Source organism: Pyxicephalus adspersus, chromosome 6 (genome assembly GCF_032062135.1).
Source record: "Pyxicephalus adspersus chromosome 6, UCB_Pads_2.0, whole genome shotgun sequence".
Lineage (NCBI taxonomy): Eukaryota > Metazoa > Chordata > Amphibia > Anura > Pyxicephalidae > Pyxicephalus > Pyxicephalus adspersus.
This window is the reverse complement of record NC_092863.1, coordinates 54,445,615-54,458,940: the sequence shown is the minus strand read 5'-3', so window position 1 is coordinate 54,458,940 and position 13,326 is coordinate 54,445,615. Positions and strand designations below refer to the sequence as shown.

General features: G+C 38.1%; 2 protein-coding genes across 2 annotated transcripts in view; one reads left to right on the top strand and one right to left on the bottom strand.

Annotated features, from left to right (window-relative positions):
* Nucleotides 1-13: 13 nt before the first annotated feature.
* RILPL2 (Rab interacting lysosomal protein like 2) lies at nucleotides 14-6,302 on the top strand. Its single transcript, XM_072415831.1, has 5 exons — nucleotides 14-210; nucleotides 1,695-2,030; nucleotides 3,948-4,099; nucleotides 4,203-4,313; nucleotides 5,190-6,302. Exons 2-5 carry the CDS (start codon nucleotides 1,725-1,727, stop codon nucleotides 5,212-5,214), a joined length of 594 nt encoding a protein of 197 aa, XP_072271932.1. The 5' UTR covers nucleotides 14-210; nucleotides 1,695-1,724; the 3' UTR covers nucleotides 5,215-6,302.
* Nucleotides 6,303-11,920: 5,618 nt separating this feature from the next.
* KMT5A (lysine methyltransferase 5A) overlaps nucleotides 11,921-13,326 on the bottom strand; it is a gene marked incomplete at its 5' end in the record, with an annotated part of 4,724 nt that continues 3,318 nt past the window's right edge. Inside the window, 2 exon segments of the mRNA XM_072415826.1 lie at nucleotides 11,921-12,431; nucleotides 12,959-13,149. Of these exon segments, the coding sequence (XP_072271927.1) occupies nucleotides 12,221-12,431; nucleotides 12,959-13,149 (402 nt within the window).

The following is a 13,326-nucleotide window of genomic DNA, read 5'->3' as shown; positions in this document are numbered from 1 at the left end:
TCGCCGATATTCATTGGCTGTGTGTGGCTAGGTTGGGGGAGGGCTGAATGGAATGCTGTTTCCATGGTGACAAGCACTGAGTGAACTGTAGAGTAACTCTGAAGTGACTTGAGGAAGTACCAAAGCTGGGGACATTTACTGGAGGCCGCCTGTGCTGGGACATTCTCTGGGGAGAGACTTTTCACTGCCGTAATATACAGCTGCACGGAGGTATTGTGAAAATGGGGTGATAACCCCCCTGTGACCTGTGTGTGAGACCAGGCCGTCCTCTCTGCCTGGTGATTGGGGCAGTCGGTTCCTTTCCTCTGCTTCATACCATCAGTCTATCCCTGCACCGGCCAGTTCCGCCATTGTCTTTTTATTCCTCACAGATACACAATCCAGGTGATTGTTGTAGCAGCACTGGAGACCCCTCATGTTGTAGACATCTCTGGGAACTCCATACGTTGTCACCAAGACAGGATATCAGGGGAAATCTCTCCTAAACCAGACACCAGTTGTCCAGGTGTGCTAATGCATCACCATCCTACATATAATAAAAAAAGGAGGATTGTTTATTCACTTTAATGTGCCAACATTCACTAGTACACAAGAAATGGGTGTACATTTACTTCCATGTTTTAATGACTTATGTTTAAAAATCAGGAACCAGCTTCTGGCATCATGCAGGTCCTTTTCTCTTAGTCTTTTTATGGACATCACCGTTATTATGAACCTGTAAACCACATTTAGTATTTTACAAGATACCCCTCCCCCACCCTGTGAGCCCCTCTGATTTAGGGTCACATTTTTTTAAGGGGCCTCCCTGTCTTCTATGAGCTTCTAAATAGTAATTGAGGCCAGTCGTTCCAGGCTAATCCTTTCACAGTTCTTGTCCCATTTACCTTTCTGCTCTGATAGACCCCCATCTCCTCCAATGACCTACTACTGACTACCTGACTCAAAGCCTCATCACACGCACGGCTACCAAGACTTTTCTAGAGCTGCCCCAACTCTCTTGAATGGTCTTCCTTATCCTATTCGGCTTGCTCCTACTTTCTGCTCCTTTAAAAGAGCGCTCAAAACCCATTTTTTCAAACTTGCCTACCCATGTCCTGTCTCTTAAACCGTCACTTCTTCCCACGACTCCATATCTCTCCTCCTATTGTCTGTTACTTCTCCCACCTCCTAGATTGTAAGCTCTTCGGGGCAGGGTCCTCCCCTATTGTGTCACTGTCTGTAACTGTCATTAGCAACCCATATTTAAAGTACAACGCTGCGTAATATGTTGGCGCTATTAATAATAATAATCCCAACGGCCAATGTCCATGGGGCTTAACTCAGAGGCGAGGGAATTCAATCCTCCAATACAAAAAGTGAAAATAAGTCAGAGTGATGCACAGGGCAATTTACTTATTATTATACCAATGACAACTTCCATAGTTGTATCTCAGACGAGCTCACTATCTAATGCCCCATCATAGTCATATATCAGTCTGGGGCCAATTTGGGGGAAGCCAGTAACCAATCAGTACGGGATGTGGGAGGAAATGTTTTAATTGGCTGAAGATTTACTTTAAACTGTGTGCTTTGATTTTGTTTCCTTTGCATGATTTATTACTTCACTATTTTAATTCCTTTCTCCTTTTTTTCTCTCTTTAGAATTGCCTCTCCTGATCAGTCTTGGTGACTTTTTTTTACTTTTGTTTTTATAGTTCACAGTAACTGTATAAAATCTGCAGACAATGGAATCAGAACCAGAGGATGTAATGTCAGACTCACCATTTGATAAGGACCCATTCCAGATGACAGTGGAAGATGTGTATGATATCTCCCATGTGATAGGACAAGATCTTCTGACGATTAACAAAGAGGCTCGTGGGGCATCGGACATTGTAGCTGGTCTGCAGTTTAAGATTGTCCGTGTGCTGGAGGTCCTGGAGACTTTAGTGAACCAGTCAAGTCTTACTGCAGAGGAGCTTAAGATGGAACGTGATAACCTCAAAGCTGAGGTTGAAAGGCTGCTAAAAGAAGGCTCACAACCTGGACAGGTATCTATGTAATTCTGGGTAACATAGAGGTAAATACCTGGTGCCCAACCACTAGAGGGCCCCCTGCAGAATGAAGTTTTGTTAAAGGAAGAATATTCTTTACTTCTATTAAAGTTATTTCTCTTTTTTTCACATGGATCTTTCACTCCACTGTTAAACATTTCAGCTTAGATATTATGGTGTGAAATGTTTTTCCATGCATTGATCATGTATGTATATGGTGTATTAGTGAGAACTAATCACCTTAATGTAATTATCACATGCCCGTTTATGTAGTAACTGCTGTAAATGTTTGCTTCAAAAAGCCAATACACAACTCAAGCTGAGCGCCATACAATTATCTTTTTGTTTGCTACACACTTGGGGGGTTCCACTGAATAAGATAAAATTGTGTGGCTTATAAGAATCAAAGACACTCAATTTTCACTTTGGTAGTAAATAAACAATTTTTGGTGCATCCTTGCATAGTTAATTATAGCATGGTAATGTTAAGTAGTTATTCTGATCACATTTATTGAAATAAAAGGACATCATATTCATTAGAAGACACCAATCATCCATCCAGACTCCCCTGTCCAGCACTGTCCTCTCCCTGCTCTTATCTACTGCGATGTCTATATACTCAATTTTATTATAACACAGTATTTATTTAGCAACATCATATTACGCAGCAATGTAGAAAGTCATGTCATTAGCTGTCCCTCAAAGGTACCCCAGTTTCCTCCCACATCCCAAAAACATGGATTTAGGTTAATTGGCTACCCCCCAAAATTGACCTTAGAATGTTTTAAAGACATATGACTGAGGTCCCTACCTCGTATTAGATTGTGACCCCCTTTGAGGGACAGCTAGTGACATGACTATTGACATTGTACAGCTCTGCGTAATATGATGGCACTATATAAATACGGGGTAATAATAATAATACAGCCAGCACCCCTACGCTTGCTTCTTGTTTTGTTTCACTAAACAGATCTGACTTTAATTATTTGAGTGTTTATGCATCTTATTCCACTCCTCGTAGAAAAAGACCAATAATAATTTATTTTTTATTGCACTCTTTAACCTCCCAACCGTTAAGCCAGTACTTTTTCGTACTAAAAAAAGTTGCAATTATCGTTAACCCCGTACTTTTCTCACTATATTAAAATCTCACTTACCTGGTCCCGCTGTGCTCATCCAGCGTCGTGTCCGTGTTCCAGCGTCATCCTCCAGCGTCGATCTCCCTCTCCAGCGTCGGGTGCCTTCTCCTATACCAGCGGGACCGGTAAGATGCCGGTCGGCATCTTGTGTTCAGCCAGCCGGCATCTTGTGTTCCACCGGCCGGCCGGCTTCTTACCTGGTCCCGCTGATCATCCAGCGTCGGGTGATCTCTGAAACAAGAAGCCGGCAGGCGGAGGAAAAAAAAGCCAACCGGATTCTTGTGCCTGCGTACGCGATGACGTCGGCGCATGTGCGGGAAATTCAAATTGAAATTCATTCATTTTGTATTGGATTGAATACAAACTCCTGTATCCAATCCAATACAAAATAATTAAAAATAAATACAAAGTATGTATTTTGTATTGGATTGGATACAGGAATTTGTATTCAATCCAATACATAATGAGAGTTTGAATTTTGTTCCCATTTTGTATTGGATTGAATATTGAATACAAAGTCCTGTATCCAATCCAATACAAAATAACAGAAAATATATTTATGTGGTTTTGTCTATAGGTATGTGACACTAGGGAGGTGTTTTAGAAAAATATATTACTATACAATATACCGAATTATCAGTGTAACGCCCAGGTGGTTAATATCCAAATTAATGTTGCTGTTTTTTATCCTGCTGTTTCAACCACAATACAAAGATATCTAGTTATTGTAAAGTTATAAAATATTTATTTTTATTGCATAACTTCTGTTTTCCAGACAGATATTGGGCCAGACAAAATGATCATTGATCTGACCGACCCCAACCGGCCACGGTTTACCATGCAAGAGCTGAGAGAGGTGCTACAAGAGCGTAACAAGCTGAAGGTTCAGCTCTTGGTTGCTCAGGATGAGTTGCAGTGTTATAAAAGGTTGCCTTTCTCACTTTTCTGTCTTTGGAAAAACTTTTCTCTTTTCTTTTAAACAAATGGGGAAGGATCAAATTATTTATTTAACAATATTTTTTTATTTAAGTGGTGTCATACCTCCACCTGAGGACCACATTATTATGCTGGAGAATGAATCTATAATCAGCTCTCCAAGGTCAAATGAAGGCAACAAAGAGAAGTCATCAGTGAAACGCCTGTAAGTAGGATTGATATTCTTCGAATTGGCATTGCATTCACTGTTACAATGAGATACAAATAATAGAGTAGAATGTTTAAGATTTTTCCATTTCTATTGCACCTACACAAAGTAGATGGGAATCCCAGGTGTTGACTTGAAAATGAGAAGCTGTTTTTACCAGGGACAGTCTGGGAAGATATATGCTTTAAAAGATTCGACATCAGCAGTATGCAGTGTGTGCTAAGGGGAGATTTTTACTTACTGCCACTCTCAGTGGCCCATTACACCTAACAATGTATGTGTTTAATTTTTTTAAAAACCCAACTTTACCCCTTAGACTGAGACCCTCTTCTTCTAACATAACCTAACCTTTAAAAATAAACCTAAATCTTCCTCAAATACTTATTCTACCTTAACAGTCCCCTAAATCTCAACCTGAACCCTGTCATTTACCTAAGCATTAACACTAAGTTAGTAGCTGGGTTTACATACTTACCTTACCCTTAGCAGAAGGACTTTTTATCTGTTAATCTGTTGTTATTCCCTATGTTTTTACTGTGAGTTCCTGATATGTGACCAAATATTAGATACAAAACTATTTCACAATTGCTGCAAATTAAACTCCCGATTTGGCTCTGTAATGGCACGTTATACCACAATGTAACTGGGAGAGATATCATGATTACTACATGTGTATGACAGTGGGAGGATTGTGGACAATTCTTTGTCATAGTGATGCAGCTCAGCAGGGTGAGGCATGTGACACCTTTCTGCAAAGTATAACACCCGTGTAAAATTGCTATATATATGTGATATTTTTTAATATTTTAGATATTTCTATTTATCAATCTGTGCGGTATATAGTAACTTATATTTTATCTTTATTTTTCGTAGGTTCTCATTTAAACAAGAAAAATAAGCACAGTAATTTGCTGATCAGTTGCTGCTTTTACCTTTGGTATTTGTATTTCAAGAAACATTTTTTGTTAATCTAAAAGGTTATGTAAACTGGATTTACTCTGGACCATCAGATGTCTTAATGTATGTGCAGTATATGAGACGTGCCTTAATGTAAAGTGATGCATAAATGAAGTGTATGAAGTACAATTCTGGAAGTGACTGGAAATGTGAAGGAAATAAAATACTGGAATCTTTTTATGATTTAGAAGCATAAATGTCAAATTGTGAGCAGAATCATGACCAATAGGCAGCCAAGGAATAGTTCTCATGTAATCATTCTGTTCTAACAGTCGGCCAGTAATGGACTCTGGGACCAAAGATGTTATAGTTTACTCAGCTGTGACTTGGATCATTAGCACTTTTGGATGCTATAGCAGTAAGATTCATAAAATGTTATAATATTTTATTAAGCCGTTAATAAGGGCAAACTTGGCTAAAGTTCTAACCTTTTATCGCTGTATGTAATGCAGTAAAATTTGGTTAAGAATCCGTTTGCAGACATGTTTAAATCACTCATCTCATCTGACTGGGCAGTGTATAAGAAGCAAGGTCATTTCTATGTGCTCTCTTTAATCATTTTCACAGTGTTAGCCTGACAGCAGTGTGCAAAATAAAGAGCCCGGATTTGATCAGAGCACTACACCTCCCTCTGCATTCCACTATGCAGGGCATTACAGAAGACTAAATGAAGACCCACATTAGAGACAAACAGTATCTCACCTGTATGTAGTAATTCACTTATTGGCCCTATTATCTGATACAAATACATAGCTAAATTACATTAGTTCACGTGACAGTCCGGAAACCTTGTTGATCAGATTTCTATTTTGATATCTATTGTAAGGCAGAACTGATGAATAAAATGTTAATCTATGATGCTATTTAGGTTGGATTTGCTTTCTAAGAAGCTTAAAATATATATTGCAATGCCTTTGAAATTTCTATTTTCCAAAAATCATTCATTGTACAGTAAATCAACATGTTTATACTTTTCTTATGAAAATGCCTACTGTTAATTCTTTACTGCCAATAAACAGGATTTGGTTATTTGGTTTTGTTTGTACATTTCTCACAACATTTACGTTAAAATATAGATAAAGGCAAAATGTTTTTGGAGAGTGGGGAGGGGAAAGAACCGGTTTTGTGTTGCTGTCTATATCCCCTGGAGGGAGATAAACTTTCTGTAATTATTGTCATCATCAGTGTCATGGGGAATTAAAAGTAAAGTGAGACAGATATGACAAAAGAATTAGAATTACCCTTTCTGAAATTTGTTTTGCAAGCAACTGTCACGGTGGTGGAGGGATGATGAGTTGGACTTGTTTTGCAGCCACAGGTGAGAGACTGATAAAACCATATAGAAACATTACTTCAAAGGTAGTTCTACAAGCTATTGAATCATGGGGTGTAAGTAATGACATGGTGGAAAACAATTGTTTGTGAGTTGTAGATGTACTGCATGACTTTTCCATGATTATGTTGAGATCACCTTGAGCTTGATAAAATATGCCTGACTTCCTCCCAGATTGAAACAAGTGTGCAACAGGAAAAGGTCATGAAGAAGCTGACTTTTTATAGTTGGTGCTTGCAACCTAGTAAAACCTTAATATTTTATTAATAATACAGTATTTATATGGTGCCAACACATTACACAGCACTGTACATTAAATAGGGATTAGCATTTACTAACTCTAACCCGAAAACGTTTTGATTGATGCATGTTCCCATAAAAGGAAAAAAAAATCCTTAATCCTTTAATCCTTTTCAGAAACTTCATATAAGTCACTGTAATAAAACTGTTATCTGACATCTATTGTACTACATAAAAAGGGTATACAGGATGTGCACAGTGCAAGGAGATAACACATGAACAAAGGGGAAACTCCCTTCTTTTTAATGAACAAAATACACAACAAAGTGTTATTTTGTGAGTTTAGTTTTCTTAACACTTACATAATTTTAAAGGTATGTGTACAGTTCAGCATTACAGTTTAGCATGTTTACCATAAAGCAACCACACCTAAAACTGCATCTGAATTCCTCTCTGGGGAATGTATATATATCCATCACAAAAGGGAATTTTTAGTGCATTCATAAACATTAGAAGTTACAGGACTTGCTAACAAGCTTTAAGCATGACATTCATGCATATGCAAAGAAGCAGTCACAGGCCAAGCTGCAATGATAAAAGTGGTGTTTATTTACAGTGACTTGTAAATGCAGCATTGGATGGGGACACTTCCTAGCCTCATTGGATAGGTCACAATACAGAACCTATGACGACTATCTAGTGCCTGAACAAAGTCAATACTATGACTTTAAAAAGAAATGGGTAACATTGTTGACTCTGTGGCTGGCACACTTGCATTTGAAGCGCTAGGTCACTGGTTCAAATTTCGACCAGGACATCTGCAAGGAATTTCTCCCTGTGATTGCATGGGTTTCTTCTGGGTACTCCAGTTTCCACCCACATCTGAAAAACATGCTGTTAGGTTTATCTGCTTCCCTCAGAAATTAGCCTTAGACTGTGGTAATGACATATGACTATGATAATGACATATGACTATGATAGACACATAAGATTGCAAGCCTCTTTGAGGGACAGTTTGTAGAATGGCAAAAGACTTTAAAACGCTATGTAATATGGGTGTCAGGGCTATATAAATACAAGTTATATTATAAATAACCTAGTGCTGGCCACTTCCAGGTAGTTCAGTGATGAGATGAGTCTGAAAAGATAATGGTTATCTTCCTAGGACACTTGCAAAATATATGCATGTCATGCTGGTAGCAGAAGTTCGCCTGGGGTTTTCATTTGTCAATTTCCAACCCTCCTGAAGGTGGCAGTACAAACAGAAGGGCAACAGATTACAGTATTCCTCAACAGATGTAAGAGATAATTGACAAGACAGACTGAAGCTGTACTCATATCTGTACCCCATAAATTGAATTAAAGCATACCTAAACTCAGGATTTTCACTTTACATAAAAGGGTAGACAACCCTTTTATTTAAAGTAAAACATCTGTAAAGAATATGTGACATAGGTAACCTGGGAGGCTCTGAGCTCCCATTCATTCTTGATCGCCGAGCAATCGAAAATTAAGGGGGTGGTGCTGCACATTTTTTTTTTTTTGTAAAAACTTAATTTTTACACTTTATATAAACTGGTTGTTGCCTACTCCTTCTGCCCAAGCATCTCGGGTATGCACAGGAGGAGCCCTTTCAGTAAAGGGGAAAGAATTGCTGATCTCACGCATGTGCAGTGAGATCGGCAAGTTTTTTTTTTCACATCTTGTGTCGGGTGACGTAGGAACAAGAACCAGGAAGAAGAGAGGTGGCTTCTTCTGCACCAATAGAAGAAACCTCGGGATCGAATGACTGCTCTGCAGAATTGAAGGTAAGTTTTGGGTTTACTTCCTCTAAAGCAGACTTTACAACTATAATTTTCTACAACTTTTTTTTTTCCAGAGGAATCATAGTGATGTCTGCGTAAATTATGTATTTTTAAATTTGGGAGTTGAGCCCACAAAGAGAATAATATACCATACTGCCTCAAGTAGATCTGTTAATTCAACAAGTTTGTTTTATTTGCATAGCAAATAGTTCCAGTAGTTCCTCCAGGCAATGGAGACCCAGGTTTTTAAATGCTTTGGGAGTCAGCAGACAGATCATAACATGGGTTCTCCATTCTACAGGCAACCATTGGAGAGTTTGCTGAACTGAAGAGATATTTAGGCAATGAGACTAGCTGCAGCATTCTGCACGACTTGTAGGGATGAAAAGTTTACTGCGGTACTATAAAGAATTCCATTATCTTGGATAGTAAGGTGCAAGACACAAAGTAGCTTAGGTAGATCATCAGGTGGAATAAGTGTTTTACTACCATTTCATTTTGTGTAGGAACAAAAAAAAAAAAAAAAAAATATAAGGATTTCATTACGTATCTAACTTACTCGATGAAACACCTAACACGGCAGAGGTTTTGTACTGCAATACACCTTACCCAGTGCATTTCATTTTACAACATTTTCATTAAAACCTAAATTTTCTATCTTCAGGATCCAAAGTAGTTTCATTAAAGCCTCTAATTAAAAAAAGGACACATTTTTTTACCAATAAATATTTATTCCACGATCGTTATTCTTCAATATAAAAACATCTTATTTTATATTTTACACAATGCATAAAAAAAAAAAAAAAAAAAAAAAAAAACCTAGAAGGATTTGGGCCTTTAGCATGACTGCAGCAGGCTGGAGTAATCTCCTCAATCTAGCTCAAATACATAAACCATGCCCTGCTATAGCAGAGAAAAATCACAGCAATAAAAAAAAAATTCTTACACTAAAAATATGCCAAATTTTACAATCCCTGATATTTCCATCTAATCTAAGATATCAGAAGCTGAAATATCAGGTGGTAAAATTCATATTTCATTGACTAGAGACAGTTGTAAGGATGCCTGTTCTAAGGCTGCCATTGCTGGCTTCTAAAAGTGGACCTATCACCAAAATGTTTACTTTATATAAAGGAAAATTTTAAAAAAGGATGAAGCCCCTCCATGATGACAGAATGAGAGTGCAGAGCCTTCTGGGATACCTACATCACTTATCCCAGGAGGCTTTGGGCTGCTCCTACCATTTTCTGCAGGCTACGTCACCCGATTTTGCACCGGTGCGGTTTGAGATCGGGTGACGTAGCCAGAAGGAATAGGATGGGGGCTTCCTCCACACCAGGACAGAGGATGATTCCAGAACGCCATGGGGTGGAAGAGAGGACAACGCTGGAGGAATCGAGGGAAGGGGAGGAATCTGCGGAAGTAAAGGCAAGTGGGATTTTTATTTTAAGTTTAGTTCCGCTTAAAATATACCAACGGGCCCGGTTGTTAATGGTTCATTAGTGTAAGTCATTGACCCAGAACAAATTCATAACTACTGACCTGCATAGTTTTCTAGATCAAAGCCTCAGAAAGTACTGGGGCCAGATAAGCAATGACAGCCAGGCAACAAACACCTTCAAACGTAAGATAACAGCATTGGTAGCTGCATTACTATATTCATAGAAAATGGATAACCAAATGAGAACAGAATTAATAATTAAAGATAAACAGAATTAATAATTTTGTAAAGGCTTTGAGTAGTGTGCGTCAAAAGCATCCAAGCCTCTCTGTGAAATGGAAGTTCCAGCTGTCAGTCTCCCCTCCTTGCTGCACAAAGCTGCTAGATGGTTGGACTCATTTATCACCTTAAATAATGCCAACCAACTCACCTGGGCATGGGCGTCTTACTTTCACCCACCACATTCTAACAGCTGGATAGCTTAAATGTGATTGCAGGAAGCCCACAGACATCTCCCTTATTAAGGAAAATTGCCTATTCCCAAGAGTTTTCTAATAAAATCAGTCATGCTTTTTAATTCTAAGACATGGCAGAAGGAACTTCCATTTGGCAGATCTGCCACTACAAGAGAAAATAATTCCCAATACAAGACTGCATTTGCCTTTCAAAGAAAACAAACAGCTTTTTTTAAAAGGTATTCACATTTTGTTTGATGTGCAGAGCCCAAGAAAAGCACTATGCAAAAAAAAAAAAAAAAAAAAAAAAAAAAAAAAAAAAAACACACACATGAATTCCTTTAAATTTGTAATAAGGAATATAAAAACCCAACTTTTCATGCAGGTGTATTTATCCCATGATTTTAAATCCATGGTGGCCTGCTAGGCACAGACTGATCAAACCTGCATTATCAAGAGTTTTTGAAGCTGGAATATAGACAAATGCTTTGCATTGTAAAACTGGCTAAGATACAAAGCACGGATTGAATGTACACGTTTCTATACAGAAGCTGAAGGATTCCCACTACCAGTAACAAACTACATCTGTGGCCATGTGGGTGCAGCACTCACCTCTACCACCATTAGCCTAGTCTACTCATCTATGGCAGTGCCAACAAAAGCTGTGTACAGGGGCTTTCTGCCAATATTTTAAGCATGCAAAAACTTTAGGGTAACCCTGCCTATGCTATAAACTAATCTCCAGCTCTGGCCATAAAACTGTCCCCCTGCAGTTCCTTAAAAAGCTTTAAAAAATGTTCTAAAGCAAGAGCAGAAGAGCCTCAGCAATAAAATTCTTTTGGGCCAGCAACAATTTTTGACCCAAAGCTTGTTGTACGCTTAAGGTTAGTTTCTTACACTTGAAGTAAATAAACACCCAGGTTGCTGTCACTGAGCATAACGATAGTTGTCTGGTTATTATGTATACATGTTTTTTATTTTTTTTTTCAACCTCTAAGCTTGAACACATATGCAGGGAAGGACATCTGACTTTTTAAATCCACGTATTTGTTCCAGGTCAGTGCAGTGGCTACGCAAATATTAAAGATCATGGATCAGCATGAACTCTAGGGAACTAGCAATTTCATTTCAGATTTAGGTTAGATATAGGGAAGACAAAAAGCAAGAATTATATACAGATAGCAACAACCTATAGCCAATAAAATGAAATCTTTTTGCTGTAAGTTACATTGCTGTGCAGAAATGCCCCATGGCCTCAATGAGCCCAACTGTATAATACTTACTGCTGTACTGTACACACATCGTGGTCAATACTTCAAAGAATACATTTAGGCCATTTGTCCTCGTTGAAAAACAGAAACACAAACTCAGTATTTTGCCTTCACTGACACAAGTTATAATCCTTTAGTTGTAGGTAAAATGAGACCATGTGAAGCCAGATTATCCAATAGGATGCATAAGTCGTCATCTGTCAGGCCCATTTGGAGATAAACATTCTTGTGCACACAATTATTCAATGAACTGTATGCTTGAGAATTACAAACTATCAATATAAAAAAGCTATGATCAAGGCTGCCTGCATCTAAGTGTTAAATGTTCAACACTAATGGGAAGAAAGAGCTGTTAAAACCAAATCCATTCACAATGCAAAGGCTAAAATCCATCCATGCAAGTCAGTTCTTAAGCCAAGGATGTGCCTCAATGGAAGACCTGCTCCGATCTCCATAGTCATACAAAAGTTCTTCCCCTGCTTTTATGTCCTTTGATGCAATCAATATGAGGTGAGGTATATTGTTGATATTATGTAGTTTTGTGTGGCAATTCCCAGTCTTGCTGTGATTTATAAGCCTTCCTAAGCGGTTTGTTTCTTTTGTTGCATCCACACTATAATAGACCAAGACATATTAAGAAGTGAACAATTGGAAAGCAGAAAAAAAAAATATATACATATACACATCACACATTCACTCTTGTGTATGTAGTCTGCTGTGCAGGTGGTGCACAGATGCTGCCTCATGCTAGCTGTAAAAATACATTTTTTAAAAAGATAAAAAACTGCATTTAAGAAGTCTCCAGTTCAGTTTTATATTTAACCTTTGAAGATAAATGACAAACAAAAAATAAAAGTTTGTACATTCATTTAAAATGCTGCCTAAAGCCCCTAAACCAACTAAACAAATATGCAATAAGTCAAAAAGTGCCATCTGCATCAATGGAGCCCAACCCTTAACAACATTAATAAAGTCCCAGGCCTCTTAAAATCTACTGTAGTGGTGGACACATTTCTAAATCTGCCGAATGCAAATGTGTTGAAAATATTAGGAGCACCAAGTGGTATTTATATAGAGGTCGACATTAACAAGAGTGCTCCAAATTAGCCTAACATTATCTTATTTTAGTGAATTACTCACCAGTAAGTTTTATTTAGATACTGGAAATAGTACATGTAACAGCCTTTGGAGGAGTCCTGGGCATATTCTTCTTCTCGCTTCTTTGCATCTGTGATCTCTAAAAGATCTCCGTGATATTCAACAACAAATTCTCCCCGATAGAAATCCCGAGTTGCAATCACTCCTCGGCCTTTTCCAGTAATGATATCAACCTTGAATGAAAGGGAAAACATGTCAATATGCCATCTAAATATGAATATAAGGTCTTTAAGTAAGCCTACTGGCATTTTTAAGAGCCTAATGAATTTCCTCAACTCCCAGAATGCAGCAAGAACCCAGCAGATTGGTGCTCTAATATGCAAATGCAGATTTTGAGATATATATATATA